General features: G+C 41.2%; 1 protein-coding gene across 4 annotated transcripts in view; it reads right to left on the minus strand.

Annotated features, from left to right (window-relative positions):
- Window positions 1–4,156, minus strand: part of TMEM65 (transmembrane protein 65) — a 66,168-nt gene extending 62,012 nt beyond the window's left edge. Inside the window, exon 1 of one of the 4 annotated variants that reach the window (XM_016959833.4) lies at window positions 3,309–4,156. In XM_016959833.4, the coding sequence (XP_016815322.1) occupies window positions 3,309–3,612 (304 nt within the window). In that variant the 5' untranslated portion in view covers window positions 3,613–4,156. The remainder of the gene's footprint in view (window positions 1–3,308) is intronic. The other 3 variants (XM_016959832.4, XM_016959834.4, XM_024345270.3) reach the window with 3 other exon arrangements.
- Window positions 4,157–26,854: the final 22,698 nt, after the last annotated feature.

Genomic DNA, 26,854 nt, shown 5'->3' on the forward strand with positions numbered 1-26,854 from the left:
ACAGGTGCTGTCTTGCAAACACACTCGCTCTCTCTTGCTCTCTCGCTCTCTCATCACTTGCTCTAGAGGAAACCCACTGCCATGTCATGAGAATACTCAGGCAGCCCTGTGGAGGACCACATGGGAGGGAATTGAGACATCCAGCCAACAGCCATGTGAATGAGACTTCTTGGAAATGGATCCTCCAGCCCCAGTTAAGACTTCAGATGATGCCACCCCAGCTGAGAGCTTGATTTCAACTTCTTAAGATCCTGGGCCAGAAATACTCAACTAAGATTCTATAGCATTCCTGAGCCTCAGAAATTATGAGTTAATACATGCTTGTTTTAAGCCACCGTGTTTTAGGATAATTTGTTATACCGCAAGGGATAACTAATACAATGAGCACTGTCTATCTTTCAATACCAAATTGCTATATTTTAAAAGCTTTAAAAAATAATTATAAATGGAAATATTAATTACAAAAATTGGGAAGAAAATCTGTTTTAAAAATTTTGGCTAACATTGAAAGGCCAGTGTAATAATGTCAGCCTGCCAGTACTACTTGTAAAAACATGAATAATGCTTTATCAGCAGAATATGGTCTGTTTCTGGAAGAAGAGAGATCAGGCTGAGCAGGTAAATTGAAGGCGCAACCTCAACTTTTTTTTAAATTGGGAAAGAAATTGGTTTGTAATTTTAAAAATCACAATATTCTATTTAACTATGATAAGATATCCCACAAGGTCTGCCTTATCTATTACGAACTGATTCCAAAGCTTTATCTCATCACAGATTATATCACATGCCTACTGATAAACATATAAGAAAGATAAGGGCAAATGTGCCAAATTTCAACAGCAGATTCCACTGCCATATCAAAGCATGGATGATATTTTTTCAGTAACATTTCCATACCAAACCCAAAACACTTCATTAGTTTATACAAGCACCCTTTCCAAAGACACACAAGATTGCCTATGGCAAGAAATAGCCCTTTTAATAGAATTAATTTTGTTAGAAAGTACACTTAGTACACACACACAATACATTGGTTGAGTACTTCAAAACATTATTCAAAAAGCAACAATAAAAGAAAACATGGGAGTTTTTCATTTATCTGGCTGGAAAAAAAGTGTTGAATTCAGCAATGGAATAAGCTGTATGCATTCCCAACATAATAAAATCCCTTTTACCTTAATGATTAATGAATAAGGTAATTTCCTAAGTGATGATTCTAGTTATCTCCATAACTATATGTATTGATACTGAAAACAGTAAGTGAACACCAAGACTACATACACTAACAAAGCAGCAGCATCTGTGTCATTTGATTCATAGGACAATCATTTCGTCATCCACATCAGCAAAAATAGCTGATTTAAACTTTGATGTTCTTTAGCATATAAAGAGGAGAGATAAGCATCTGACTAACCATTGTTTCAAATATCCTTGACTGTTTCTCCTGAGCAAAGAAGACAATTTAAATTACTAATTTCTCTCTCATATTAGTAACATAACTAAGTTTAATTGATGCTAATGATCTCCATTGACTAAAGTGCTTAGGTCCTTTTCAGAATATTTAAAACCACGTTAAATTTAAAAATATTATCTTTATTAGGAAATGTAGCATTGCTACTGCAATACTGCTGGCATGTAAAAAATAATAATGTATGAGAAAAAAATTATTCAGTCACCTTGCAGGACATGTTTTTCAAGAACTGCCACAAAACTATATTCATAGGGCCCTCCAATCTTGTAACTTGTTGACAATGCAGAATTTCCAAGAAATTACTTGGAAAAGGTAAAATGTGTGTTCAAATAGTCTTGTCAGTGCAGAAAGATTCAAAAGTTAATGTTCTAGTACATGACTGACTATATTATTTTTCCAACGAGCATATTTTCAGAATTGACTATTTTTAAACTGCATACTGAGTGCACACATAGATTACAAATGTGCTAGTGTTTCATTATGATTGCATATAACATCATGATTACACATTGAATAACGGAATTGATCGGATGTTACATTTTCCTGTAAAAGCACTGTGGGTAAACAATGTCTGGAATCAATCATCCACTATAAATTGGTCCACAATTTCCTGAACTGAGGGGGAAAAAATCTGATTAAAAGCCACAACTAAAACAAGTTTCTGAAGTAGTACAGGTAACGTCCTGCTTACATGAGGTAGATAATTCTTTCCTCCATTCCTGCACATCAGCTAAAGATATACTTTCAAGTCTGGCAAATCAAATGGCATGATCCGAATCAATGTGCTCTACACTTTGGAATCTATGAGATGTTTATGTACCTACCAAGTTTAGAGAGGAGAGTAAACTTTTTTAAAACTTTCAAACACATCAGAATGTAATACAAACTGAAGCAATGTGTTTTGTTTACATAACTGTATTTAAGTGGCAGAAATATTTTAAGACATCCATTTTAGTCGTTTGCTCCTTTCATCCTTTTTATTTTCTGAACTTTTAGCTTTTTCACCTAGACTCAAATTCTGACCTACCCCATTCTGGACTCCTTTTAGAAATATCCTATTTTAACATGCTAGTTTAAAAATCGTTTTGCTTTCATCATTCCAAATTACTTTTGAGCATCAGTCTGACTTTTACTACAGAGCCACAGATTTCCAAAAAATATACCTCCTTATTTATTTCATTCTTTCAACCTCTGGGAAAAACCAAAACTGGAGTTTAACTTGAATCTGTCTTTCCATTTCTGGAGAAAATGTTTCCTTTGGCTGCTGAAATTAACGCAATCAGACATGTGTGGAAACAAGCAGCTATGAGCATCCCTGACTTTCGAAGCTACACCCCTTCTTTTGGCTACCCACCCATACGTCTTCATTTGATAACCGTTCAAAAAGTTTCTTCCTGCCAGGCGGGTTTGCAGCACTTTCTCGGAGCAGGCACAGCATGCCACCTGCACGGGTGCACGCTCGCAAGAAAGCAGCAAGGGCTAAGGGACAGGAGGGCTGGGGAGGGGAGGCACGGGGCAAATCAAAACACAATCCCAACAGCGTTAACTGGCATTTTAGGCCGAGGCTCCGGATTCTGAGGCTGGGGAGGAAGTAGCTAGCGCTGGCCTCGGCTGCCTGGCACGACCCGCGCCCGTCCTACCTGCCCGGGGGAAACTCGGGCGGCGGAAAGTCTCCCCGCCCCCAGCCGTCCCAGGCGTAGGGCCAGACAGGCGAGGGGGGCGGAAGGGGGGCGGCGGCGGGGGTCCAAGATCCAGGGCCGCAGAGGGCTCCCGGTGGGCTGGCGAGGAGAGGAGGGCGTCGGGGCCCCCGGGCTCGCCCCCCACCTGCCCCCCTTACCTTGGGCAATGGCAATAGACTCGAAGCGGTGCAGCTCTTTGAGCAGGCAGCTCCTCTCCGTGGAGTGCAAGCTGTAGATGAAGTCGCGCGCGCCCTGCGCCGTGTTCAGCGCCTCCATGGGCTCCTTCTTGGGGTGCGTGCCCAGCCGCCTGGGGCCGCCCGGCAAGCAGCCGGGGGGCGCGAGCGCTAGCAGCCCCCGCCCGCAGCAGCACCAGGACGGCGGGCGGGGCGCGGCGGCGGCGGCCGGGCCCGACCTCAGGCTGCGCGCGGTCCGGCTCCTCAGCAGCGGCAGCAGCCGGGACATGGCGAGCTGAGGAGCTGGGACCCCCGCGGCCGTCCGGGAAGGCGGTTTCTGGCGCGGCTGAGGCGAGAAGGAGCTGGGCTCAGCTCGACCCCGCCCCGAGGTCCTCCTGCCAGGCAGCCGAGGCGCCGGGCACCATGCACTCCGCGGGCCCGCGCGGCTCTCGCCTCCTGTTCCGTCCCCACTTCCTTTCCAAAAGGCCCGCGGCGGCTCCCGCCCCTCCGATGGGAAAAACTTTCTCTGAGACGGCCGGGCCCGGACAGCGCCCGGAGAGGGCGGGCGGTCGGTGCGGGCGGGCGCCTCCCGGCTGAGGTGGAGCGGCGCGGGCGGGCGGGGCGGGCTAGTGTGTGTCTCTGTCAGTCTGATCTTCCAGAGGATGAGTCAGCCACGCACCGCCCTCCTCCAGCGCCGCCCTACTCTCCCGCCAGCTTTCTCACCCTCTAGCCTCCCCACGTCCCCACTCTGTAAGGTTCCCGAGCCCTCAAAGCAGCCGCGCTCCCGAGCCGCAGCCGCCGCCGCCGCCGCTACCCCTAGCGGCAGCAGAAGTGGGAACGGGGCGGGGCGAAAGGGGAAGGAGGTGCGGGGGGGGGGGGAGGTGTGTGAGCGAGGCTGCGCAGGCGCAGTCTGCAGGCTCTCGGGCCGCCCTCCCTCCTAGGGGAGGAGCGCGCACACGCGTCCCCTCCCGCGCTGGTGCGTGAAGGTGGAAGGAGGTAGGGTGCGCCACCCTGTGCTGGCGTTAAATCTACAGATCGGAATAGGGAAAACGAACTCCGGACCCCTCGCCCGCCAGGGTAGTACAGCTGCCACCCGGCCCCCAACCTGGGGCCAAGCCCACATCTGGAGCTTGTTCTGAAAGGTGCCCCGGCGTGCGGCCCCGCTCTGGACAGGCGGAGAGCTGCGCTGCCACCCCAGCCCCGACGGGATCACGGCGCTCTGCTCCAGAACGAAGCGCCCCAGCTGCGCCCTTCGCCAAGTCAGCGCCCACCGCCGCTTCGGCCGAGCAGGCCGGCTCTAATGCAGTCGCTCTGGGCGCCCCAAAGAGAAAGCGAAGCCCGTTCCACCCCTGCCCAAGGAAGATCTGAGACTGAGCCCTTGACAGGAGAACAGTCCTCCCCGTTCAGATTCCAGCAGCTGGCATGCAAATTGTTAATGCTAGAGGCAGAGGCAAGAATGTCATAGACCTTTCCTAGTGGTTGCTTGTGATTTTTTTGTCTCTGTGCTAAAGCGGGAAGAATAATTTGATTGTCCACGATTTCCCCTGATCCAGGTCCTAGGCATCTTTCAAGGCCCAGGTGAAAGGTCTTCTACTTCATTAAGCTGTCCCTAATCTCTTCTAAGGGAGGAGATCTCTGCTTTATCTGAACCTGTCTAATGACGCTTAGGCACCCTTAGAGAATAAATCCACTTAATAAATCTGCTCGAGCGTAATCAAGATCTAAATCCCATCCTTATCATAAACAGTGCTGCACTCAGCCCAGAAACTTGTAGGTAGTAAATGTGCTACATGTAAGTAGAATATTAAACTGAATAATGGAGGATTGTTACCACTAAAGCCTCCTACTTCTCTAACTCTGGTTCTCAAAGTGTGTCCCAGAGCTTCTTAGACATGAGAAATAGTGGACCCCACTTCACACCTCCTGAATCAGAACGTAGGTATTGGACCCAGTCATGTGGGTTTTAACAAGCCCTCCAGTAATAACACACACGAAAGCTTGAGAAACACTGATGTCTCTTAAACATGGAAAGGAATCGCTTCTTTTTTCAATTCCAAGGTGATGCCTCTGTGATGTAATAACAACAACTAAGAATGCTCTCTGTGGTAATGAAAGCTTTTTGAGTGCATAAAGTATATCTTCCTTGTCTTTGAAACCCCCTTCATTCCCTAGTGTGCACTGGAATACTCTGCAGAGTTATTTCAGTCTCAGGCTCATGGGAGTACCACCCCATCCCCCCACAATTTCCTACCCCCAAGATATTCTGATTCACTGGGGTGGATCACAGGCCCCAGGCCTGGGAAGTGAGGTTTGAAAAAAGTTCTTCAGTAAGAACCCATTCCCAACCACCTCCAGAATAGTAGTTTAGTGTGTAGACTCCAGAGACAGACTGCGGAAAGTTCGATCCCTGGATCAACCATCTACTAACTATGTGTTAGTATTAGATTGTTATAGTAGTGATCCCCAATGAACTACACCTTCTATTATCCGCTCCGTTGTGTAGTCCACCTCTACATTGACTGTGGGCTTGGCTATTTGACTTGTTTTGGTCAATAAATAGGAGGACATCATAAACGTGATATGATACATGTTTGCTCATTGGGGGTTGCTGTAATGCTTTTGCTATATTACTATAGAATATTTAATTCTATTATAAAACAAGAGAAACTAAAATGTAGAAGCAAGTCACTTATGAGAAAGGTTACACATAGAATGAATGGATATGGGTTGAACATAGATAAAAAGGATGGAACAAATGAAAATGCTGCTTTAGATAGAGGCAGAAAGATAAAGTGAACTTTTAAGTAATAATAAGGTACAGATCATACTATCTTCAGATTGACAGCCATGTCATCCCTAAATTGCACACCTACTGGTAACACCCATTGTAACGCTATTATGGCCTCATGTAATCTCTTCCCAAGAAAAGCAGATAAACCCCCAGCTACAAAGCCAACTAATGCCAGCTACCATTATAACCAGACACACTTGCCCCTCAGCTCTGTAACAGAACAGACATATGTTGAGCCCAGGCCCCTTCAGTCTGTTGAGTCACCTTACTTACTCTCCAGTCCGGTCCTTGTAGCCACACTATGTGCTGAGAAGACTGGATGGTGGAGAGGGATAAGACATGAGAACATTTCATAAAACAGAATTTAGGTGCTATGGTCCTTCAGCCTATCCTAAGCTTATTAATCTACCCTATCTCTTTCCCCTTGCTTCTCACTCTGTTTTATGTTGGTTGGTAAACTCTTCTGGTTATTATTGCTGCTCTTTGGGTAGACACATTATGCCAAAACTTAGTAGTTTAATTAGCCAATTTATTTTGCTCTTAATTTTGAGGCTCAGAAATTTGGGAAGAACTTACTTGGACAGTTATTTTATTGGAGTCGTTTATGTAGTATCAATCAGATTTCAACACAACTGCTGTCATTTGAAAGTTCAGCTGGGCTGAATAGCTAAGATGGCTCACTCACATGGCTGACTGGTAGCTCAAATGGGGCTGAGAACCAGAGCACTTTCACACAGCCACTCCAGCATGGTGATCTTCTCACCAGGCAGCTGGCTTTCCCCAGAGTGAATGTCTGAAAAGAAGCAGGCTTGTGGCGTTTTCTGACCTATCCTTGGAAGTCACACAGTATCACTTCCACTGTATTCTACTGGCTATAAGCCAACCCCTAGGGCCAGCCCATATTCAAGGGAAAGGGATATAAACCCCACATCTTAATAGGAGTAATGCCAAAACCTTTGAGGATACGTTTTAGAACCACCAGATAATGTGATTTAAGCTTCTTAATTTGGCCTATAAGCCTATCTATTTCGTGACCTGTAGGTGTATACATGGAGGCTGCCATTGCATCAAGGTAATTTTCCACATGGAAAAATTGCCTCGAAGACATTTACCTTTTGGAATCCAACTGCTGCATAAAGAAGTCTGATGTATCCTGCTGGAAAGACCAAATGGAGGAGGAGGCCGTAGCCAACAGCCCCAGCTAACTGCCAAACATGCATGACAGCATCTTGGACCATCCAAGCTCAATTGAGCCCCAGATGACAGCATTGGGGTTGAAAGCACTAGCTCTAGACTCAGACTGCCTGGATTTGAGTCCTTATACTGTCATTTATTAGCTGTGTAACCTTGAGCTGATCAACCTTTCCGTGGTTGCCCATCTGTTTAATGGGAATAAGAACATGTTCAGTTTGCTCACCTGTTAAATATAGATAAGGGCATCTGCTTTGTAATGTTATAGTGAAACCAAATAATACATGTAAAGCATTTCAAACAGCACCTGATACATGACAAGCATGCAATAAATACTAGCTATTATTATCTAAATGCCCATGGACCTCTCAAATCTCTACGATTATGTCTTTGGACCCTCATTTGAGAAATGCCCACCTAGCTATCTGTCATTTAATACATGGATGTGTATTAACTGGATCCCCTAACCACTTCCTTCTCTGAACACCTGAATATCCTAAATATGAATGGATGAAGGATCTAGGGAGGGAGATAATTTGGGGATCGTTTATGGGGCTGTGGAGCAGGTCTAGATGCAGGTGGCAAAGGGGAGTTTCCGAAGAAATATGATGGTGCTGAAGAGGAAATGCTAGCAGGCTGGAGGGGCTACAGAAATGGAAGATAGAAGGAAGGAAAGCCCAGAAGGCAAACTTGGCCTGAGTTCAGCCCAGCCTGTTCTTCGCTTTTAAAGAGGACAACTGTCATACCTCGGTTAACAATCACAGTTTCCTCCTCATGAAAAATTGCTGCTGAATCATCAGTCCATGGTAAGCTGCATCATATAAATACGCTCCAGAGTTCCTGGCTTCCCTGTTGCTGGCAGGGCACACAGCTGTTTGCTGCCTGCCATTGATGAAACTTTATACACCCAGCTATTCTGCTTTAAAATTCTTGAAATTGTTGCTTTACCTAGTGGACCCTTTAATCATTTCTTCTGCCCATATTTTTGCAATTTCCTCATTGCACTTCTCATCCATCAAGCTCCTGCCTTAGTATTCTGACCCCTGGAAGGCCTCTGCCCCATCACAGTGGTGATGAATAAATTGTTTCTTCACAATGGAAACCACAAAGTCTTATTAGAACAATTAAAGAAGACTTAAATAAGTGGAGAGAAATACCAATTCAAGATTGAAAAACTCAGTAGTATAAGATGTCAATTCTCCCTAAATGCATTTGTCAGGGTTCTCCAGAGAAACACAACCAATAGGATATAGAAATATATACAGAATGAAATTAATTATGAGGAATTGGCTGGTATGGTTATGGAGGCTGAGAAGTTTCATTATCTGCTGTCTGCAAGCTGAAGGCCCAGGAAAGCTGGTGGTATAATTTAGTCCAATTCTGATAGCCTGAGAACCAGGGGGTCACAAGTGTAAGTCCCAGTCCAAGTCTGAAGGCCTGAGAACCAGGAGCACCAATGTCCAAGAGCTGGAGGAGACAGATGCCTCAGCTCAGGCAGAGGTAGTATTTTTACCCTTCTTCTGCCTTTTTGTTCTATTTCAGCCTTCTGTGTATTAGATGATGCCCACTCACATTGGTGAATGTGAACTTCTTTACTCAGTCTACCAGTTCAGATGCTGATCTCCTCCAGAAATACCCTCGCCAACATACCCAGAAATAATATTTTACCAGTTACCTGGGCATCCCTTGGCCCAGTCAAGTTGACATAAAATCAATCATCACACCAAATTAATCTATAAATTCAGTGTTTGATCCCAATCAAAATCCCAGCTGGGTTTGTGTGTCTATATGTGTGTGTATGGAAATTGTCAAACTGATATGAAAATTCACATTGAAATACAAATAGATATAGCATACCAGAAAGAGGATTGATCCCCTGAGCTTGAATCCTAACTCTAACACCTACCAGCTGTATCAATTCGGACATGTTGCTTATCAATCTAAGCCTTTGTTTTTTTTGTTTGTTTGTTTTTGTTTTGTTTTGATTTTTATGAAAATCTACCTCACAGAATCATAAGGGTAAAATGAGACAATGTATGTTTAAAAAAAGAAAGACACAGTACCTAACATGTAGTAGATGTTCAACAAATGATAGGTAGCATTAAAAGGCCTCAAGATGTAAAAACTAGTGTTAGCAATAGACCGTATATCTAGAAGTGTCAGAGACTAATTCAACTTTAAAGCTAAAAGAAAGAGAACACAACTAGGATCTCTGTTTTCTCAGCTTTCCTTCACTCAACAACCCCTTACATTCTAGCTGTCCAGGTTTCAAAGGAAGAAGTTTGGATACATAAATTTGGGAGTCATCAGCATCCAGGTATCATTTAAAGCTATAAGCTGATCAGGTTGCCACTGGGGTAAAGATAGAGATGAGCAGAGAGTCTGGTCCTGACCCTGGGACTCCTCATCAGTGAGAACTTGTAAGAGGCACATGAGGCAACAAGGTAGAAGGAAAACTGGAGACTGCTGAGGTTTATGGCCTGAAACTATGTTCACCTAATGTAAGACTGGTCATTTTTGTTGTTGGAAACTTGAATGATTTTTGTAACCTTCTCCTTGGCATTTGTCTCTCTTGCTTGAATTGTTTATGATAAGTATACACAATTTAAACAGAAACAAAGAAAGTAACTATGGGATTATTTTGGTCTAAAATACCTGAGAAATCCTAAATAAATCTCAAACAGACAATCTCCTCTTTTGAGTCCTTTGTACTCCTCTACACCATTCATTCAATACGGCTTTTCATCATCACCACTGGGGCACTTCATTTCTAAAGATTTTATCTAGGCTGGGTGTGGTGGCTCACGCCTGTAATCCCAACACTTTGGAAGGCTGAGGCGAGTGGATCAATTAAGGTCAGGAGTCTGAGACCAGCCTGACCAACATGGTGAAACCCCCCTACTGAAAATACAAAAATTAGCTGGGCATGGTGGCAGATGCCTGTAATCCCAGCTACTTGGGACGCTGAGGCAGGAGAATTGCTTGAACCCAGGAGGCAAAGGTTGCAGTGAGCCAAGATCATGCAACTGCACTCCAGCCTGGGCAACAGAGTGAGACTCCGTCACAAAAAACAAAAAACAACAACAAAACAAGATTTAATCTACCTGCTAAAAAATGCCAAGCACAAGGCAAGACATAGTATTTCATGAAAACAGGATGAAAAATATAAGAAAGGGGCTGTCACTTGGAAACTCAAAACTTCTGTGCTTAATTTCATACTCTATGAGGCTCATGTTTATCTGCCTATAATATCACATTTATATGCAACACCTACAATAACACACCTATATGCAACAAGTCTTTATTCCACACCCAACATAAAAAGTGCATACGTGCACAAATACACAGACAGACACACATACACACACATATACATGCATGTACAGGCACAAACACACAAACAACTACCTGACTCTTCAAGCCACTATTTTGTAACTTTTTCCCCTTCCATGTTGACCTTTGCCTTTGAGGTTGGGGAAGGGTTTTGATTAAAGTAAATATAAGCATAGACATAAAATGCCCTCTCTTCAAACTTTAAAGTCAAATTCTTAGTGAGGCTTTGAAATATTTAGATGTTGCAATAACTATTTTTTTAATTTTTAATTTTCGTGGGTACATAGCAGGTGTATGTATTTATGGGGTACATGAGATGTTTTGAAGCAGGCATGCCATGCTTAATAATTGCATCATGGAAAATGGGGTATGAATCCCTTCAAGCATTTATCCTTTGTGCTATAAATGATCTAATTTTACTCTTTTATTTATTTTAAAATGTACAATTAAATTATTATTGACTATAGTCCCCCGTTTTGTTATCAAATATTAGGTCTTATTCATTCTTTTGAACTATTTTTTTGTACCCATTAACCATCACTGCCTCCCCTACACACACCCACACTACCCTTCCTAGCCTCTGGTAACCACCCTTCTACTCTCTATGTCCTGGATTTCAATTGTTTGATTTTTAGATCCCATAAATAAGTGAGAACATGCAATGATTGTCTTTTTGTGCCTGGTTAATCTCACATTATGTTAATAACATAATGACCTCCAGTTCCATTATTGCAAATGACATGATTTCATTCTTTTTTATGGCTGAATAGTACTCCATTGTGTATAAGTACCACATTTTTCTTTACCCATTCATCTGTTGATGGACACTTAGGTTGCTTCCAGATCTTGGCTATTGCGAATAGTGCTGCAATAAACATGGGAGTGCAGATATCTCTTCAATATACTGATTTCATTTATTTTGGTTATATACCCAGCAGTGGTATTGCTAGATCATATGGTAGCTCTATTTTTAGTTTCTTGAGGAACCTCTAAACTTTTCTTCATAGTGGTTGTACTAATTTCCATTCCCATCAACAGTGTACAAGGGTTCCCTTTTCTCCATATTCTTGCAAGCACGTGTTATTGCCTGTCTTTTGGATATAAGCCATTTTAACTGGAATGAGATGATATCTCATTGTACTTTTGATTTGCAATTCTCTGATGATCAATGATGTTGAACCTTTTCATATGCCTGTTTGCCATTTGTAGGTCTCCTTTTGAGAAATGTTGCAAGAACTATTTTTGAAAAATGGCTCCACCTTTTGAGCCCAGGAGAAAGGTCAGTGTTTGAAAGACGTTCACTGTTCCTGTTTGTGTTGAAGGGAAAATAAGGTGTCGATACAGATATGCTGAACACCTTTTCCAAGATACTTATCAAATCATCTTCTAAAACATATCTCAATTCAACACATTGACACCCACTCTGTACTGGCTATCACGCTAGGTACTAGGAGCATACAAATAGAAAGATACTTTGTTTAAAGCCAAATTTTCTGTTTAAGGTCTAATATTTTAAATGTTATGAATTACTGCTATTCAATAGTGTCCAATTCTCAGGGTCCAAGGGAACTGTTCTTCCTTGAACCCTTGAAGTTAGAGGTGATCTTGTGGCTTGCTTTGGACAATGAATAGAGACCTGACATATTTCACTTCTGAATATCTGTGCTCAACTATGCAGCTCTCTCATCTCCTACCATGGTGAGATTCACAACATGTGCTGAAATTGATGTTCCATGAAATTCATGAGACCTGGAATAGATAGCCAATATAGGACAGCTTCCCTGGGGATTTTCCTCAACCCACGGCAGACTTTTCATGACAGAGAAATAAACTCTTGTGTGTTATCAGTGTGATTTTGGGATTGCTTCTTACTGCATCAAAACCTCACATATGCCCGGCATGGTGGCTCAAGCCTGTAATCCCAGCACTTTGGGAGGCCAAGGCAGGTGGATCACCTAAGGTCAGGAGTTGGAGACCAGCCTGGCCAACATGGTGAAACCCTGTTTCTACTAAAAATACAAAAAAAATTAAAAATACCAAAAAAAAAAAAAAAAACCCCTCACATATGAGGCCGGGTACGGTGGCTCATGCCTGTAATCCTAGCACTTTTGGAGGCCGAGGAGGGTGGATTGCCTGAGCCCAGGAGTTCGAGACCAGCCTGGGCAATGTGGTGAAACCCTGTCTCTACTAAAAATACAAAAAAAAATTAGCCCAGCATGATGGTACACATCTGCAATCACAGCTACTTGGGAGGCTGAGGTATGAGAATTGCTTGAACCCAAAAGGCAGAGGTTGCAGTGAGCCGAGATCGTGCCACTGCACTCCAGCCTGGGTGACAGAGCAAGACTCCATCTCAAAAACAAAACAAAACAAAACTTCACATATGTGATACAGCTCTTCCTTGGCTCTGTTTGTTGTTTTTATGAAGTTGAATGCCTTCCTTTATTCCTGCTATTTCCTTTACCTAAACGGAGGACCTATTTTTGCACTAGGATGTTTGTCTGACCTGATTAGGATACAGAGAGACAGGGTCCTGTTTTCCTCTATCTGGTTTCTGAGTTTTATGTGAGTCTGGAGCCACAGACATAGATTTTCGAGTCAACATTATTAAGGAAGTTATTAAATCCAAACAAGTGGATGTTATTGTCTATGGCAAATGTGTCAATGAAAGCATAACGGGACTTAAGGCAGAGACCTGGGGAACAACAACATTTAAGGGATACACAGTGGAAGAAGAAAGAACCAAAGAAAGAAATGAGATGATACCTCAAGAGAAAAAAAATTCTGTAGCCACAGAAGCCAAAGGATAATAACATTTCTAGAATTAGTAGTCTAGAGTTACAAAGGCAGCAGCAAAATCAAGTAAATTGAGGACAGAAAGTGCTCATTAGAAATGGTGGATTGAACACATATAATTATGACCATGCTGTTGGAAAATCACACTAGAAGGAATGTAAATGGTTTTTATTATTATTATTATACTTTAAGTTCTAGGGTACATGTGCACAACATGCAGGTTTGTTACATATGTATACACGTGCCATGTTGGTGTGCTGCACCCGTTAACTCATCATTTATTTCTGCTAATACTATCCCTCCCCCCTTCCCCCACCCCACGACAGGCCCTGGTGTGTGATGTTCCCCTCCCTGGGTCCGAGTGTTCTCATTGTTCAATTCCCACCTATGAGTGAGAACAGGCAGTGTTTGGTTTTCTGTCCTTGTGATAGTTTGCTCAGAATGATGGTTTCCAGCTTCATCCATGTCCCTACAAAGGACATGAATTCATCATTTTTTATGGCTGCATAGTATTTCATGGTGTATATGTGCCACATTTGCTTAATCTAGTCTGTCATTGATGGACATTTAGATTGGTTCCAAGTCTTCGCTATTCTGAATCGTGCTGCGATAAACGTATGTGTGCATGTGTCTTTATAGTAGCATGATTTATAATCCTTTGGGTATATACCCAGTAATGGGATGGCTGGGTCAAATGGTATTTCTAGTTCTAGATCCTGGAGGAATCACCACACTGTCTTCCACAATGGTTGAACTAGTTTACAGTCCCACCAACAGTGTAAAAGCATTCCTATTTCTCCACATCCTCTCCAGCACCTGTTGTTTCCTGACTTTTTAATGATCGCCATTCTAACTAGTGTGAGATGGTATCTCATTGTGGTTTTGATTTGCATTTCTCGGATGACCAGTGATGATGAGCATTTTCTCATGTGTCTGTTGTTGACTGCATAAATGCCTTCTTTTGAGAAGTGTCTGTTCATATCCTTCACCCACTTGTTGATGGGGTTGTTTGATTTTTTCTTGTAAACTTGTTTAAGTTCTTTGTAGATTCTGGATATTAGCCCTTTGTCAGATGAGCAGATTGCAAACATTTTATCCCATTCTGTAGGTTGCCTGTTCACTCTGATGGTAGTTTCTTTTGCTGTGCAGAAGCTGTTTAGTTTAATTAGATCCCATTTGTCAATTTTGGCTTTTGTTGCCATTGCTTTTGGTGTTTTAGACATGAAGTCCTTGCCCATGGCTATGTTCTGAATGGTATTGCCTAGGTTTTCTTCTAGGGTTTTTACGGTTTTAGGTCTAACATTTAAGTCTTTAATCCATCTTGAATTAATTTTTGTATAAGGTGTAAGGAAGGGATCCAGTTTCAGCTTTCTACATATGGCTAGCCAGTTTTCCCAGCACCATTTATTAAATAGGGAATCATTTCCCCATTTCTTGTTTTTGTCAGGTTTGTCAAAGATCAGATGGTTGTAGATGTGTGGTGTTATTTCTGAGGCCTCTGTTCTGTTCCATTGGTCTATATCACTGTTTTGGTACCAGTACCATACTATTTTGGTTACTGTAGCCTTGTAGTATTGTTTGAAGTCAGGTAGCGTGATGCCTCCAGCTTTGTTCTTTTGGCTTAGGATTGTCTTGGCAATGAGGGCTCTTTTTTGGTTCCATATGAACTTTAAAGTAGTTTTTTCCAATTCTGTGAAGAAAGTCATTGGTAGCTTGATGGGGATGGCATTGAATCTATAAATTACCTTGGGCAGTATGGCCATTTTCACAATATTGATTCTTCCTATCCATGAGCATGGGATGTTCTTCCATTTGTTTGTGTCCTCTTTTATTTTGTTGAGCAGTGGTTTGTAGTTCTCCTTGAAGAGGTCCTTCACATCCCTTGTAAGTTGGATTCGTAGGTATTTTATTCTCTTTCTAGCAATTGTGAGTGGGAGTTCACTCATGATTTGGCTCTCTGTTTGTCTGTTATTGGTGTATAGAAATGCTTGTGATTTTTGCACATTGATTTTGTATCTGAGACTTTGCTGAAGTTGCTTATCAGCTTAAGGAGACTTTGGGCTGAGATGATGGGGTTTTCTAAATATGCAATCATGTCATCTGCAAACAGGGACAATTTGACTTCCTCTTTTCCTAATTGAATACCCTTTATTTCTTTCTCTTGCCTGATTGTCCTGGACAGAACTTCCAATACTATGTTGCATAGGAGTGGTGAGAGAGGGCATCCCTGTCTTGTGCCAGTTTTCAAAGGGAATGCTTCCAGTTTTTGCCCGTAAGTAGGTTTTTAAAAGACATAGCCTCACAAGCCCAGAGTTAACGAGAGAAGAAATGACAGTAACACATTAACATAAGATGGAAAGCAGATGAAAGAGTGGTCATTAACCTACTGGACCAGAGAATGGTGAAAATTAAGCTGGAATGGAACAACTTAGAAGAAGGTTAATTCAAGCAAAGCCTCAAAACACTGCAGGAATTGGAGGCACCAGGTACCTCTGAAAGTAGAGATACAATTAACCTAAAAACAAAAGAACTATGTTGGGCATGATGACAAGTGCCTGTAGTCCCCTACTGCTTAGGAAACTGAAGAGAGAGGATCACTTGAGCACAAGAATTTGTGAGGTTGAGCCCAGCCTGGTAAACACACTAGAGACTAGTCTCTTAAAAAAAAAAAAAAAAAAGAACTAGTTGAAGACATCTAAAAGGAATAGTTGTAAGCCCAGATCCCTCCCTCACCCATGACTCTTCCTCAGATCCCAGAAGTCTACATGTTTACTACTAGAGACTCACTGGTCTTAGTGTACCAAGACATCTAGGAGAAAGGAGGCATACCAAAAACAAGGAGATAAGGCCACACTCCCTCATGGATCCCTTGTCACTTTTCTGGTCTGCTTCAAGAACACTGGTAGCCTGGTAGCCATGCTTTTAAAGGACTCCTTTCTGAGCACCCAGTAAGAGTTCAGCCAGACCATCTTACGATGAAGCCCACCAATTAACCAGCCCTGACAATCATAGGGTGTCCAAATAGCTTTTGACTGTCTCAGTGTTTTTGTTTTTGTTTTGAGATGGAGTTTCATTCTTACTACCCAGGCTGGAGTGCAATGGCGCGATCTCAGCTCACGGCAACCTCCGCCTCCCAGGTTCAAGCGATTCTCCTGCCTCAGCCTCCAAAGTAACTGGGATTACAGGCCACTAAGCCTGGCAAGTTTTTGTATTTTTAGTAAAGACTGGGTTTTGCCATGTCAGCCAGGCTGGTCTCAAACTCCTGACCTCAGGTGATCTGCCTGCCTCAGCCTCCCAAAGTGCTAGGATTACAGGCAAAAGCCACTGCACCCGACCGACTGTCACAGTCTTGAATATAAAATATGAGCCAAAAGCCTAAAATCATTAAGCAATTGAAGAAAGCCTCAAAAATGGAAAGACAGAACCAAAATAGCCAATATTGTTTTGAAAAAAGAAACCCTGAGGACACAGGGAGCAAAATAAAACTTTTGAAAATGCATAACATGGAATAACATTTAACATTTAAATAAGCCTGAATGTTAATCTTTGCAAAATAAGAAGAGAAACTGAATCTGTTGAAAAACAGGAATCTCTAAAAAAAGGAACATCCAGAAAATGAAAAAGATTTTTTGAAAATTAGAAATATGAGGCTGGGTGTGGTGGTTCACGCCTATAATCCCAGCACTCTGGGAGGCCGAGGCGGGTGGCTCACCTGAGGCCAAGAGTTCAAAACCAGCCCGGCCAATATGGCGAAACCCTGTCTCTACTAAAAGAACAAAAATTATGCAGGCATGGTGGCACAGGCCTATAATCCCAGCTACTCAGGAGGCTGAGGCAGAAGAATCATTTGAAACCAGGAGATGGAGGTTTCAGTGAACCCAGATCGTGCCACTGCACTCCAGCCTGGGTGACAGAGCAATTCTCTATCTCAAGGAAAAAAAAAAAAAAAAAATATATATATATATATATATATATATATATATATATATATATATATATATGTGAGAGTTTGGCTAGGTATGGTAGCTCTTCCTGTAATCCCATCACCTTGGAAAGTTGAATCAGGAGGATCGCTTGAGCCTAGGAGTTTGAGGACCAGCCTGAGCAACATAGGGAGACCCTGTCTCTTAAAAAAATAAAAAAAGCAATTAGCCAGGCCTGGTGGTGGGCACCTGTGGTCCCAGCTATTTGGGAGGCTGAGGTGGGAGGACCACTTGGGGCGGGGAGGTGGAGGCTACAGTAAGCCGTGATTGCTGTACTGCACTCTAGCCTGGGTGACAGAGCAAGACCCTCTCTCAAAAATGAAATTAAATAAATAAATAAGAATATGACAGTCAAAATAAAAAAATGTAGAAAAATGATTAAGATAACATTGAGAAAAAATTCTTTAAAGTAGATAATAGATAATAAAAAGCATAGAAAATGGAAAATAAATGACAAAATCAGAGAATTAGGTCAGGAAGTACAGGATAGTTAAGGAAGATATAACAGTTTTGAAAATGTAAGGGAGAAAATTGTCAAATAAATATTTGAAGGAAAGTTCCCCAAAGTGGAGGTCATTTGTTCTTGTTGTGCAGTGTACAGGCCTATGTAAACCTAACCCTAAAGTCCAAAGAAGGTGAGAGGCCAAAGAAAGAGGCTGACAAACCCAGTTTCTTACGAAGAAATCATTTAATAGAGACTTACAAACAGAAGCAATGTCTGTGTCTCAGGCAACTACAAGATGAGATGGTGGATCCCCATACCATTAACCCCAAGACCCAGGGCTTATGTACCCTAGGGGAGAGGTTGTTCAGAAGGGATGTTTAGAACAATTGTAGTATGATAACACCAAGATTGTTTGACCTAGGGGCAGGATTTATAATAAGTACCTGCTCTTACACAAGGAACAATAGATAAATTGGAAATCTTAGACGCTTTCTTGGAATAGGGGCTAATTAGAGGCCAACATGATGGATTAACTTCCAAGATGGAGTTCCTTTAGCCTCCACAGTTCCCAGATTGAGAAGGTCTGCTATGGGCTCAGAAAACTGGATGAAAAAAGAGAAAACCCACTCTAAGTCATGTCATCGTGACATTTCAGATTACTAGGGACAAAGAGAAGATACTAAGTGTCTAGCAGCAAAATCAATGGTGGAAGGCAGATAACTATCAAGGAAAGTTCAAGTAAAAAGTTCCCCTTTAGAATGGTTTCGGACATCTCAACAGCAATGCTAGAAGTCAGAACACAATGGAACTTATTTCCAATCTAGAATTCTATATCCAGCAATCTAGTGTGAGAGCTGATTACAACTTTTTCACATGTCAGAGACTCAAAATATTTATATCTCATGCTTCATATCAGGAAGAACCTGGAAGATGTGCTCCATCAAATTGAAGGAATAAACCAAGAGATTCAGGAAATGAGATCTAAGACAGTAGTGAGGAAAAAAGAATGGATGACAAAGGGAAATTATAGGGCGACAGGCCTAGGAAGCAACCGGGATATGTGGGACCAAGGCAAGGGGAAGTTTTGGGAGGTGTGCCTCTAAGAGATAGACTTAATCAGTTTATCTGATATGTTTGAAAATATTGAATGGAGAGTTACACTCTGTGGGAGTTTGGAGATGAATTAGTAACAGGTTCCTAGAAAACTTGCCAAACAAAAACTGAGGCAATTTTTAACTCTACTAATAAAAATTTCATTACAGAAGAAATACAATACATTAAAAGGTGACAGGTAAACAGTATTTACAGTAGCATAATAACACAGAATGTTGATTTAACCTAAAATTATGATATATCTAAACTGAGCAGACTGGGGAGAGGAAGTATTAGCCTGCTCAGTCTGCTATAATAAAATACCATAGTCTTGGTGGCTTAAGCAACAGAAAGTTATTTACCTGAGTTCTGGAGGCTGTAATGTCCAAGATCAAGGTGCTGTCAAGGTAGGTTTTATTCTGACACCTCTTCTCTTAGCTTATAGACAGCCATCATCTCTCCATGTACTCAAATGGACTTTTTTGTGTGTGCATGTAAACAGGGGGATGTGGTAAGGAGCAAGGAAGCTCTCTGTTATCTCTTCTTTTTGCTGTAGCAAATAACTTAATCTTTAATGGCATATTCCATGAACAACCCCAAAACTATATGGATTAAAATACAGCATTACTTTATATCACACTACAAAGCAAACACCATACCTTGTAAGTTACAATTGATAGTAAGATGGTTTCTAAATTAAGTGATAGGAAACTGTGAAAAAAATGTAATAAAAGAATTTATCAAATATCCAAAGTCACTTTACTTTTTTATATCTTCTGGAGTTCTTTTTCCAGTGAGCTTGTGGATTCTGTGAGTATAGATCATGATATACACTTCTATAAACACTATCAGGCCTATCTTTTTAAAACATTATATGTATTTATTTTTTCCTTTCAATAGCTTTTGGCACATGTGGTTATTAGTTACATGGATAAATGGTATAGTGGTGAAGTAAGGGCTTTTAGTTTACCTGCCACCTGCATGGTATACATCGCGCCCTATAGGTATTTTTTTATTCCTCACCCCCCTCCCATGCTCCCCACTTCTGAGTCTCCAATGTCCATTATGCCTCTCTGTATGTCTTTGTGTATCCATAGCATAGCTCCCACTTATAAGTGAGAACATACAGTATTTGACTTCCCATTCTTGAATTACTTCACGTAAAATAATGGCCTCCAGCTCTATCCAATTTGCTGCAAAAGACATTATTTCATTCTTTTACATGGCATATATATATATGTATACCACATTTTCTTTATCCACTCATGATCACTTAATGGGTACTTAGGCTGATTCCATACCTTTGCAAATGTGAATTGTGCTTTGATAAACATATACATGCAAGTGTCTTTTGTATATGATGACTTCTTTTCCTCTGGGTAGATACCCAGTAGGGGGATTGTTGAATCAAATGGTAGGTCTACTTTTAGTTATTTAAGAAATCTCTGCCCAGGCATGGTGGCTCATGCCTGTAATCCCAGCACTTTGGGAGGCCAAGGCGGGCAGATCATAAGGTCAGGAGTTTGAGACCAGCTTGGCCAGCATAGTGAAACCCCGTCTCTACTAAAAAACACACAAAAATACGAAAATTAGCCAGGCATGGTGGTATGTGCCTGTAGTCCCAGCTACTTGGGAGGCTGAGGCAAGAGAATCGCTTGAACCTGGGAGGTGGAGGTTGCAGTGAGCCAAGATCACGCCACTGCACTCCAGCTTGGGCAACAGAGTGACACTTCGTCTCAAAAATAAAAATAAAAAAGAAATCTCCATACTATTTTCCACAGAGGTTGTACTGATTTACATTCCCATCAATAGAATACAACATTCCCTTTTCACCATATCTGTGCCAATATCTATAGTTTTTTCCCCTTTTAATAATGGCCATTCTGGCTGGGGTAGGATAGTATCTCATTGTGGTTTTAATTTTCATTTGCTTGATGATTAGTGATATTCAGCATTTTTCTTATACGTTTATTGGCCATTTTTATATCTTCTTTTGAGAGATGTCTATTCATGTCATTTGCCTGCTTTCTGATGAGACTATTGGTTCTTTTCTTGCTGATTTGTTTGAGTTCCTTGTAGAGTCTGAATATTAGTCCTTTGTCAGAGGCACAGTTTGCAGATATTTTCTTCCATTCTTTGGGTTATGTGTTTACCCTGATGATTATTTCCTTCATTGTTCAGCAACTTTTTAGTTTCACTAAGTCCCATTTATTTTTGTTTTGTTGCATTTGCTTTTGGGGTCTTAGTCATAAATTTTTTGCCTAGCCCAATGTCTAGAAGAGTTCTATGTTTTCTTCTAGAATTTTTATGGTTTCAGGTCTTAGATTTAAGTATTTTATCCATCCTGAGTTGATTTTTGTATATGGTGAGAGATAGGGATCCAGTTTCGTTCTTCTACGTGAGGCTATCCATTTTCCCAGCATCATTTATTGAATAGGATATCCTTTCCTCAATGTATGTTTTTGTGTGCTTCTCAAAGACCAGTTGGTTGTAAGTATTTGTCTTTATTAATTGGTTCTCTATTCTGTTCCTTTGTTCTATGTATCGACTTTTATACCAATACCATGCTGTTTTGGTTACTATAGCCTTTTGGTATAATTTGAAGTTGGGTAATGTGCTGCCTCCATATTTATTATTTTTGCTTAGGATTGTTTTGGTTATTCAAGCTCTTTATTGGTTTCATATGCATTTTAGGATTGTTTTTTCTAATTCTGAGAAAAATGGTGAGTCTTTAGGGTTTTCTAGATATATGATGACATCATCAGCAGTAGTAGTTTGACGTCCTCTTTTCCAATTTGTTTGCCCTTTATTTATTTCTCTTGCCTGATTGCTCTGGCTAGGACTTCCAGTACTGTGTTGAATAGAAGTGGTGAAGGTAGGCATCCTTGTCATGTTCCACTTCTCAGGAGGAATGCTTTGAACTTTTCTCCATTCAGTATAACGTTGCCTGTGAGTTTGTCATAGATGGTTTTTATTATTTTGATGTATGTTCCTTCTATGGTTAGTTTGTTAAGGGTTTTTGTTATAAAGCAATGCTGGATTTTATCAAATGCTTTTTCTGCATCTATTGAGATGATCATGTGGTTTTTGTTTTAATTCTGTTTATGTGATGTATCACATCTGTTTACTTGCATAGGTTAAATTATCCCTGGATCCCCTAGTGAAACTCATTTGATCATGGTGTATCATCTTTTTGATGTGCTGTTGGATGCAGTTTGCTAGTATTTTGTTGAGCATTTTTGCATCTGTTTGTATCAGGGATATTGGTCTTTAGTTTTCTTTTTTCGTTATGTCCTTTCCTGGTTTTGGTATTATGGTGACATTGGCTTCATTAATGAGTTAGGAAAGATTCCTTCTTTCTCAATCTTTTGGAATAGTTTCAGCAGAGTTAGTACCAATTCTTCTTTGAATGTCTGGTAGAATTCAGCTGTGAATTCATTTGGCCTGGGCTTTTCTGTTGTTTTTGGCAATTTTTTTATTACTGATCAATCATATTGCTGTTATTGTTCTGTTTAATGTTCCTATTTATTCCTGATTCAATCTAGGAGTGTTTTATGTTTCCAGGAACATATCTATTTTCTCTAGAATTTCTAGTTTGTGTGCATAGAGGTGTTCATAGTAGTCTCAAATTATCTTTTATATATCTGTGGTGTTGGTGGTAATGTCTCCAATTTTATTTCTGATTTAGCTTACTTAAATCCTCTCTTCTTGTTTAATCTAGCTAATGGTCTATTGATTTCATTCATCTTTTCAAATAATCAACTTTTTGTTTCATTTATCTTTTGTATTTTTGTTTCAATTTCATTTAGTTTTACTTTGATCTTTGTTATTTATTTTCTTCTGCTAGCTTTGCGTTTGGTTTTTTCTTGTTTCTCTAGTTCCTTGAGGTATGAATTTGTGATCTTTCGGACTTTTTTATGTAGGCATTTTGCACTATAGACTTTCCTCTTAGCACTGCTTTTGCTATATCTCAAAGGTTTTGTTAACTTGTGTCACTATTATCATTCATTTCAAAGATTTCCATCTTGATTCCATTGTTAACCCAAAAGTCATTCAGGATTAGATTGCTTAATTTCCATATATTTGTAAAGTTTTGAGGGTTCCTTTTGGAGTTCATTTTTAGTTTTATTCCACTGTGGTTTGAGAAGATACTTGATATGATTTCAATTTTTTAAATTTATTGAGACTTGTTGTGTGGTCTATTATATGATCTATCTTGGAGAATGTTCCTTGTGCTGATGAGAAGAAGGTATATTCTTCAGCTCTTGGGTAGACTGTCATAAATATATGTTACGTTCATTTGTTCAAAAGTGTAGTTTAAGTCCAATGTTTCTTTGTTGACTTTCTGCCTTGATGATGTGTCTAGTGCTGTCAGTGGAGTGTTGAAGTCTCCCACTATTGTCATGTTGCTGTCTATCTCTTTCTTATGTCCAGTAGTAATTATTTTATGAATCTGGGAGCTCCAGAGTTAGGTGCATATATATTTAGGATTGTAATTTCTTCTTGTTGCATTGATCCTGTTATCATTATACGATGGCTTTCTTTGTCTTTTCTTATTGTTGTTGCTTTAAAGTCTTTTTTTTTTTTTTTTTTTTTTTTGAGACAAGCTCTTGCTCTGTCACCCAGGCTGGAGTACAATGGTACAATCTCAGCTCACTGCAACCTCCACCTCCCATGCTCAAGCAATTCTCCTGTCTCAGCCTCCTAAGTAGCTGGGACTACAGGTGGATGCCACTGCACCCGGCTGAATTTTTGTATTTTCAGTAGAGATGGGGTCTCACCATGTTGTCCAGGCTAAGTCTATTTTACCTGATATAGGAATAGCTTCTCTTGCTTGCTTTTGTTTCCATTTGTGTGGAATATCTTTTTCCATCCCTTTACCTTGAGTTTATAAGAATCCTTATGTGTTGACTGAGTTTCTTGAAGACAGCAGATATTTGGTTTGTGATTTTCTATCTATTCTGCCAATCTGTACCTTTTAAGTGTAGCATTTAGACCACTTATGTTCAATGCTAATATTGAGATGCGAGGTACTGTTCCAGTCATCACGCTGATTGTTACCTAGACATTTTGTTTTCTTCATTGTGTTATTTCTTATAAGCCCTGTGAGTTGCATGCTTTCAAGAGGTTCTACATTTTGTTTCAAGATTTAGAATTCTATTTAGCATTTCTTTTAGGATGGTCTGGTAGTGACAAATTCACTCAGTATATGTTTGTCTAAAAAAGACTTTATTTCTCTTTCATTTATGAAACTTGGTTTTGCTGGACATAAAATTCTTGGCTGATAGTTATTCTGTTTAAGAAGGTTAAAGATAGGACCCCAGTCCCTTCTGGCCTGTAAGGTTTCCCCTGAGAAGTCTGCTGTTAGTCTGATAGGTTTTCCTTTATAAGTTATCTGACGCTTTTATCTCACTGCCCTTAGAACTCTTTCCTTCACATTGACTTTAGATAGCCTAATGACTGTATGCCTTGGTGATATCCTTTTTGCAGCGAATCTCCTAGGAATTATCTAAGCTTCTTGTATTTGGATATCTAAATCTGCAGCAAGGCCAGATAAGTTTTCCTCAATTCTTCCCTCAAATAAGTTTTCCAAATTTTTTTCTCTCTCTTCTCCCTTGGGAACATCAATGATTCTTTGGTTTGGCCAATTTACATAATCCAATATTTCTTGGAGACTTTGTTCATTTCTTTTAACTCTTTTCTCTTTATCTTTGTCTGATTAGGTTAATTCAAAAGCCTTGTCTTCAAGTTTTAAGATTCTTTCTTCTACTTGTCCTAGTGTATTCTTAAAACTTTCTACTGCCTTTAGTAATTCCCTAAATGTGTTTTTCATTTCCAGAAGTTTGGATTGTTTTTTCTTTAAGATATATATCTCTTTAGAAAATTTTTCATTCATATTCTGAATTTTTTAAAATTTCTTTATGCTGGTTGTCACCTTTCTCTTGTATCTCCTTGAATACCTTAATCATCAGCTTTTTAAATTCTTTATCTAGTATTTCAAAGATTTCCTCTTGGTTTGCATCCATTTTTGGAGAGCTAGTGCAATTTTTGGGGGGTATTATAGAACCTTGTTTTGTCATATTGCCAGAATTATTTTTCAGTTCCTTCTCATTTGGGTAGACTGTTTCTTGTAATTATTCTTCCCCACCCCCCACCCCACCCCGAGACGGATTCTTGCTCTTCACCTAGGCTAGAGTGCAGTGGTGCAATCTTGGCTTGCTGCAACCTCCACCTCCCAGGTTCAAGTGATTCTCCTGCCTCAGCCTCTCGAGTAGCTAGGATTACAGGTGTGCGCCACCACACGTGGCTAATTTTTTTTGTATTTTTAGTAAAGACAAGGTTTCACCATGTTGGTCAGGCTGATTTTGAACTCCTGACCTTGTGATCTGCCTGCCTCAGCCTCCCAAAGTGCTGGGATTAGAGGCATGAGCCACTGCACCAAGCCTCTTCTAATTATTCTTAGATTTATTTTTGATTCAACTGTGTCTTTTTTTAAAAAAAAGAAAATTCTTTCTTTTTTCCCTTGAGGATGTGACTTTAATGTTTACAGTTTACTGTAGCCTAATTCAGCTCTCATTGCTTTCAGGGGTGAAGACTCTGTATGAGTTCCTTTGTCATAGACAGTCTTTGTATGATGGCTTTCTCAGATGCTTGTTGTAGTAGAAATGTGTTCAGTGTGTGAGCAGGTTCACCATCTCCTGTAGGGTTGGAATGTCAGAGCTCTCTTGAAGCTTATCTCATTCCCCAGTGATGTGCACTTTTATATTTACATATTTATCCCCCAGTATTTGATTTACTGGGTTGAACATTTCAGACTTCAGACCAGTAAGGAAGGTATCCCTGGGTAGAAACTGGTTGTGGCTAAAGCAGGTGGGTAAAAGCAATACCAAATGGTGGGCAGAGGTCCCAGCCTTAACAGAGGCAGCTGAGGGAGCTCTCAGTGAAATGTACTGAGGTTTTATCAGGGGGAAGGTTGGAAGTCACCTCAGCTCACCAGGCCAGCAGGAAAGTGATCCACCTCCTAGTTCCACTCCTGACCCAGTGCTCCAGCAATTCAGACCAGATGGGCACCTCTTTTTGGCTGCAGGAATTTTGATATTCCATGTAGAAAGGACCTGTGACTCTAGCCACTGTGCAAGCCTAAACCTGGAGGGTACTCCTCCTGCAGGGATGCAGCCACTCCAAAGTGTTCCAGAAAGGCTGTCTGCAGGTACACCCTCACTGAGGTCCCATGGGAGTATCCCAGATATGTCTTCAGTGGCAGATGAGGGAGAAAAGAAGTCCCCTTCTCCTTCACAAGTACCAAGGCTGCCTGACTGCTGGGGTACAGCCAGAGACTTTTCCTGCTGAGCCCAGCAATGCACCTGCACCTGCACCTCTGCTGAAAAAACTTCTCACAAGCAGAAAGTTCTGGGACTCAAGGCCTTCCTTCCGGATTATTTTGTCCCTTGAGGTGTTCCATTGATGTGGGGCACTCCCCCTTCCCCTAAGAGTAGCAGCCCTGAGAGCCAGACTACTGTGAATGCTGCTGCTCCTCTGGGTCTGGCCACCCAGTAGGGCTGCCACACTCCAAACTGTGCTGGGGAATGTCGTCAAGGGATCCAGTGACGTGACCTGTCCTCAAGTCTTCCAGCAGTGGGTACCAGCACTAGTTCTAATGGGGGTGAGAGGGGAGTGATGCAGACTCTGTGACATTCCTTGGTTATAAATAGCCTTACTGTGTTGGCTTTCTCAAATGCCAGGTGTAGTAACAATGAACTGGTCACGTAGACAGACTCAGGATCTCCTGATTAGCCAGGATAGTGCAGGCAATGGTGACAGCTGAAGTCACACACACATTTTCTCCTTCCTGGGCACTGCATTATTCTACCTGCATCAGTTGGCCTACAGCCAGGTGGTG

Source organism: Pan troglodytes, chromosome 7 (assembly GCF_028858775.2).
Source record: "Pan troglodytes isolate AG18354 chromosome 7, NHGRI_mPanTro3-v2.0_pri, whole genome shotgun sequence".
NCBI classification, from domain to species: domain Eukaryota; kingdom Metazoa; phylum Chordata; class Mammalia; order Primates; family Hominidae; genus Pan; species Pan troglodytes.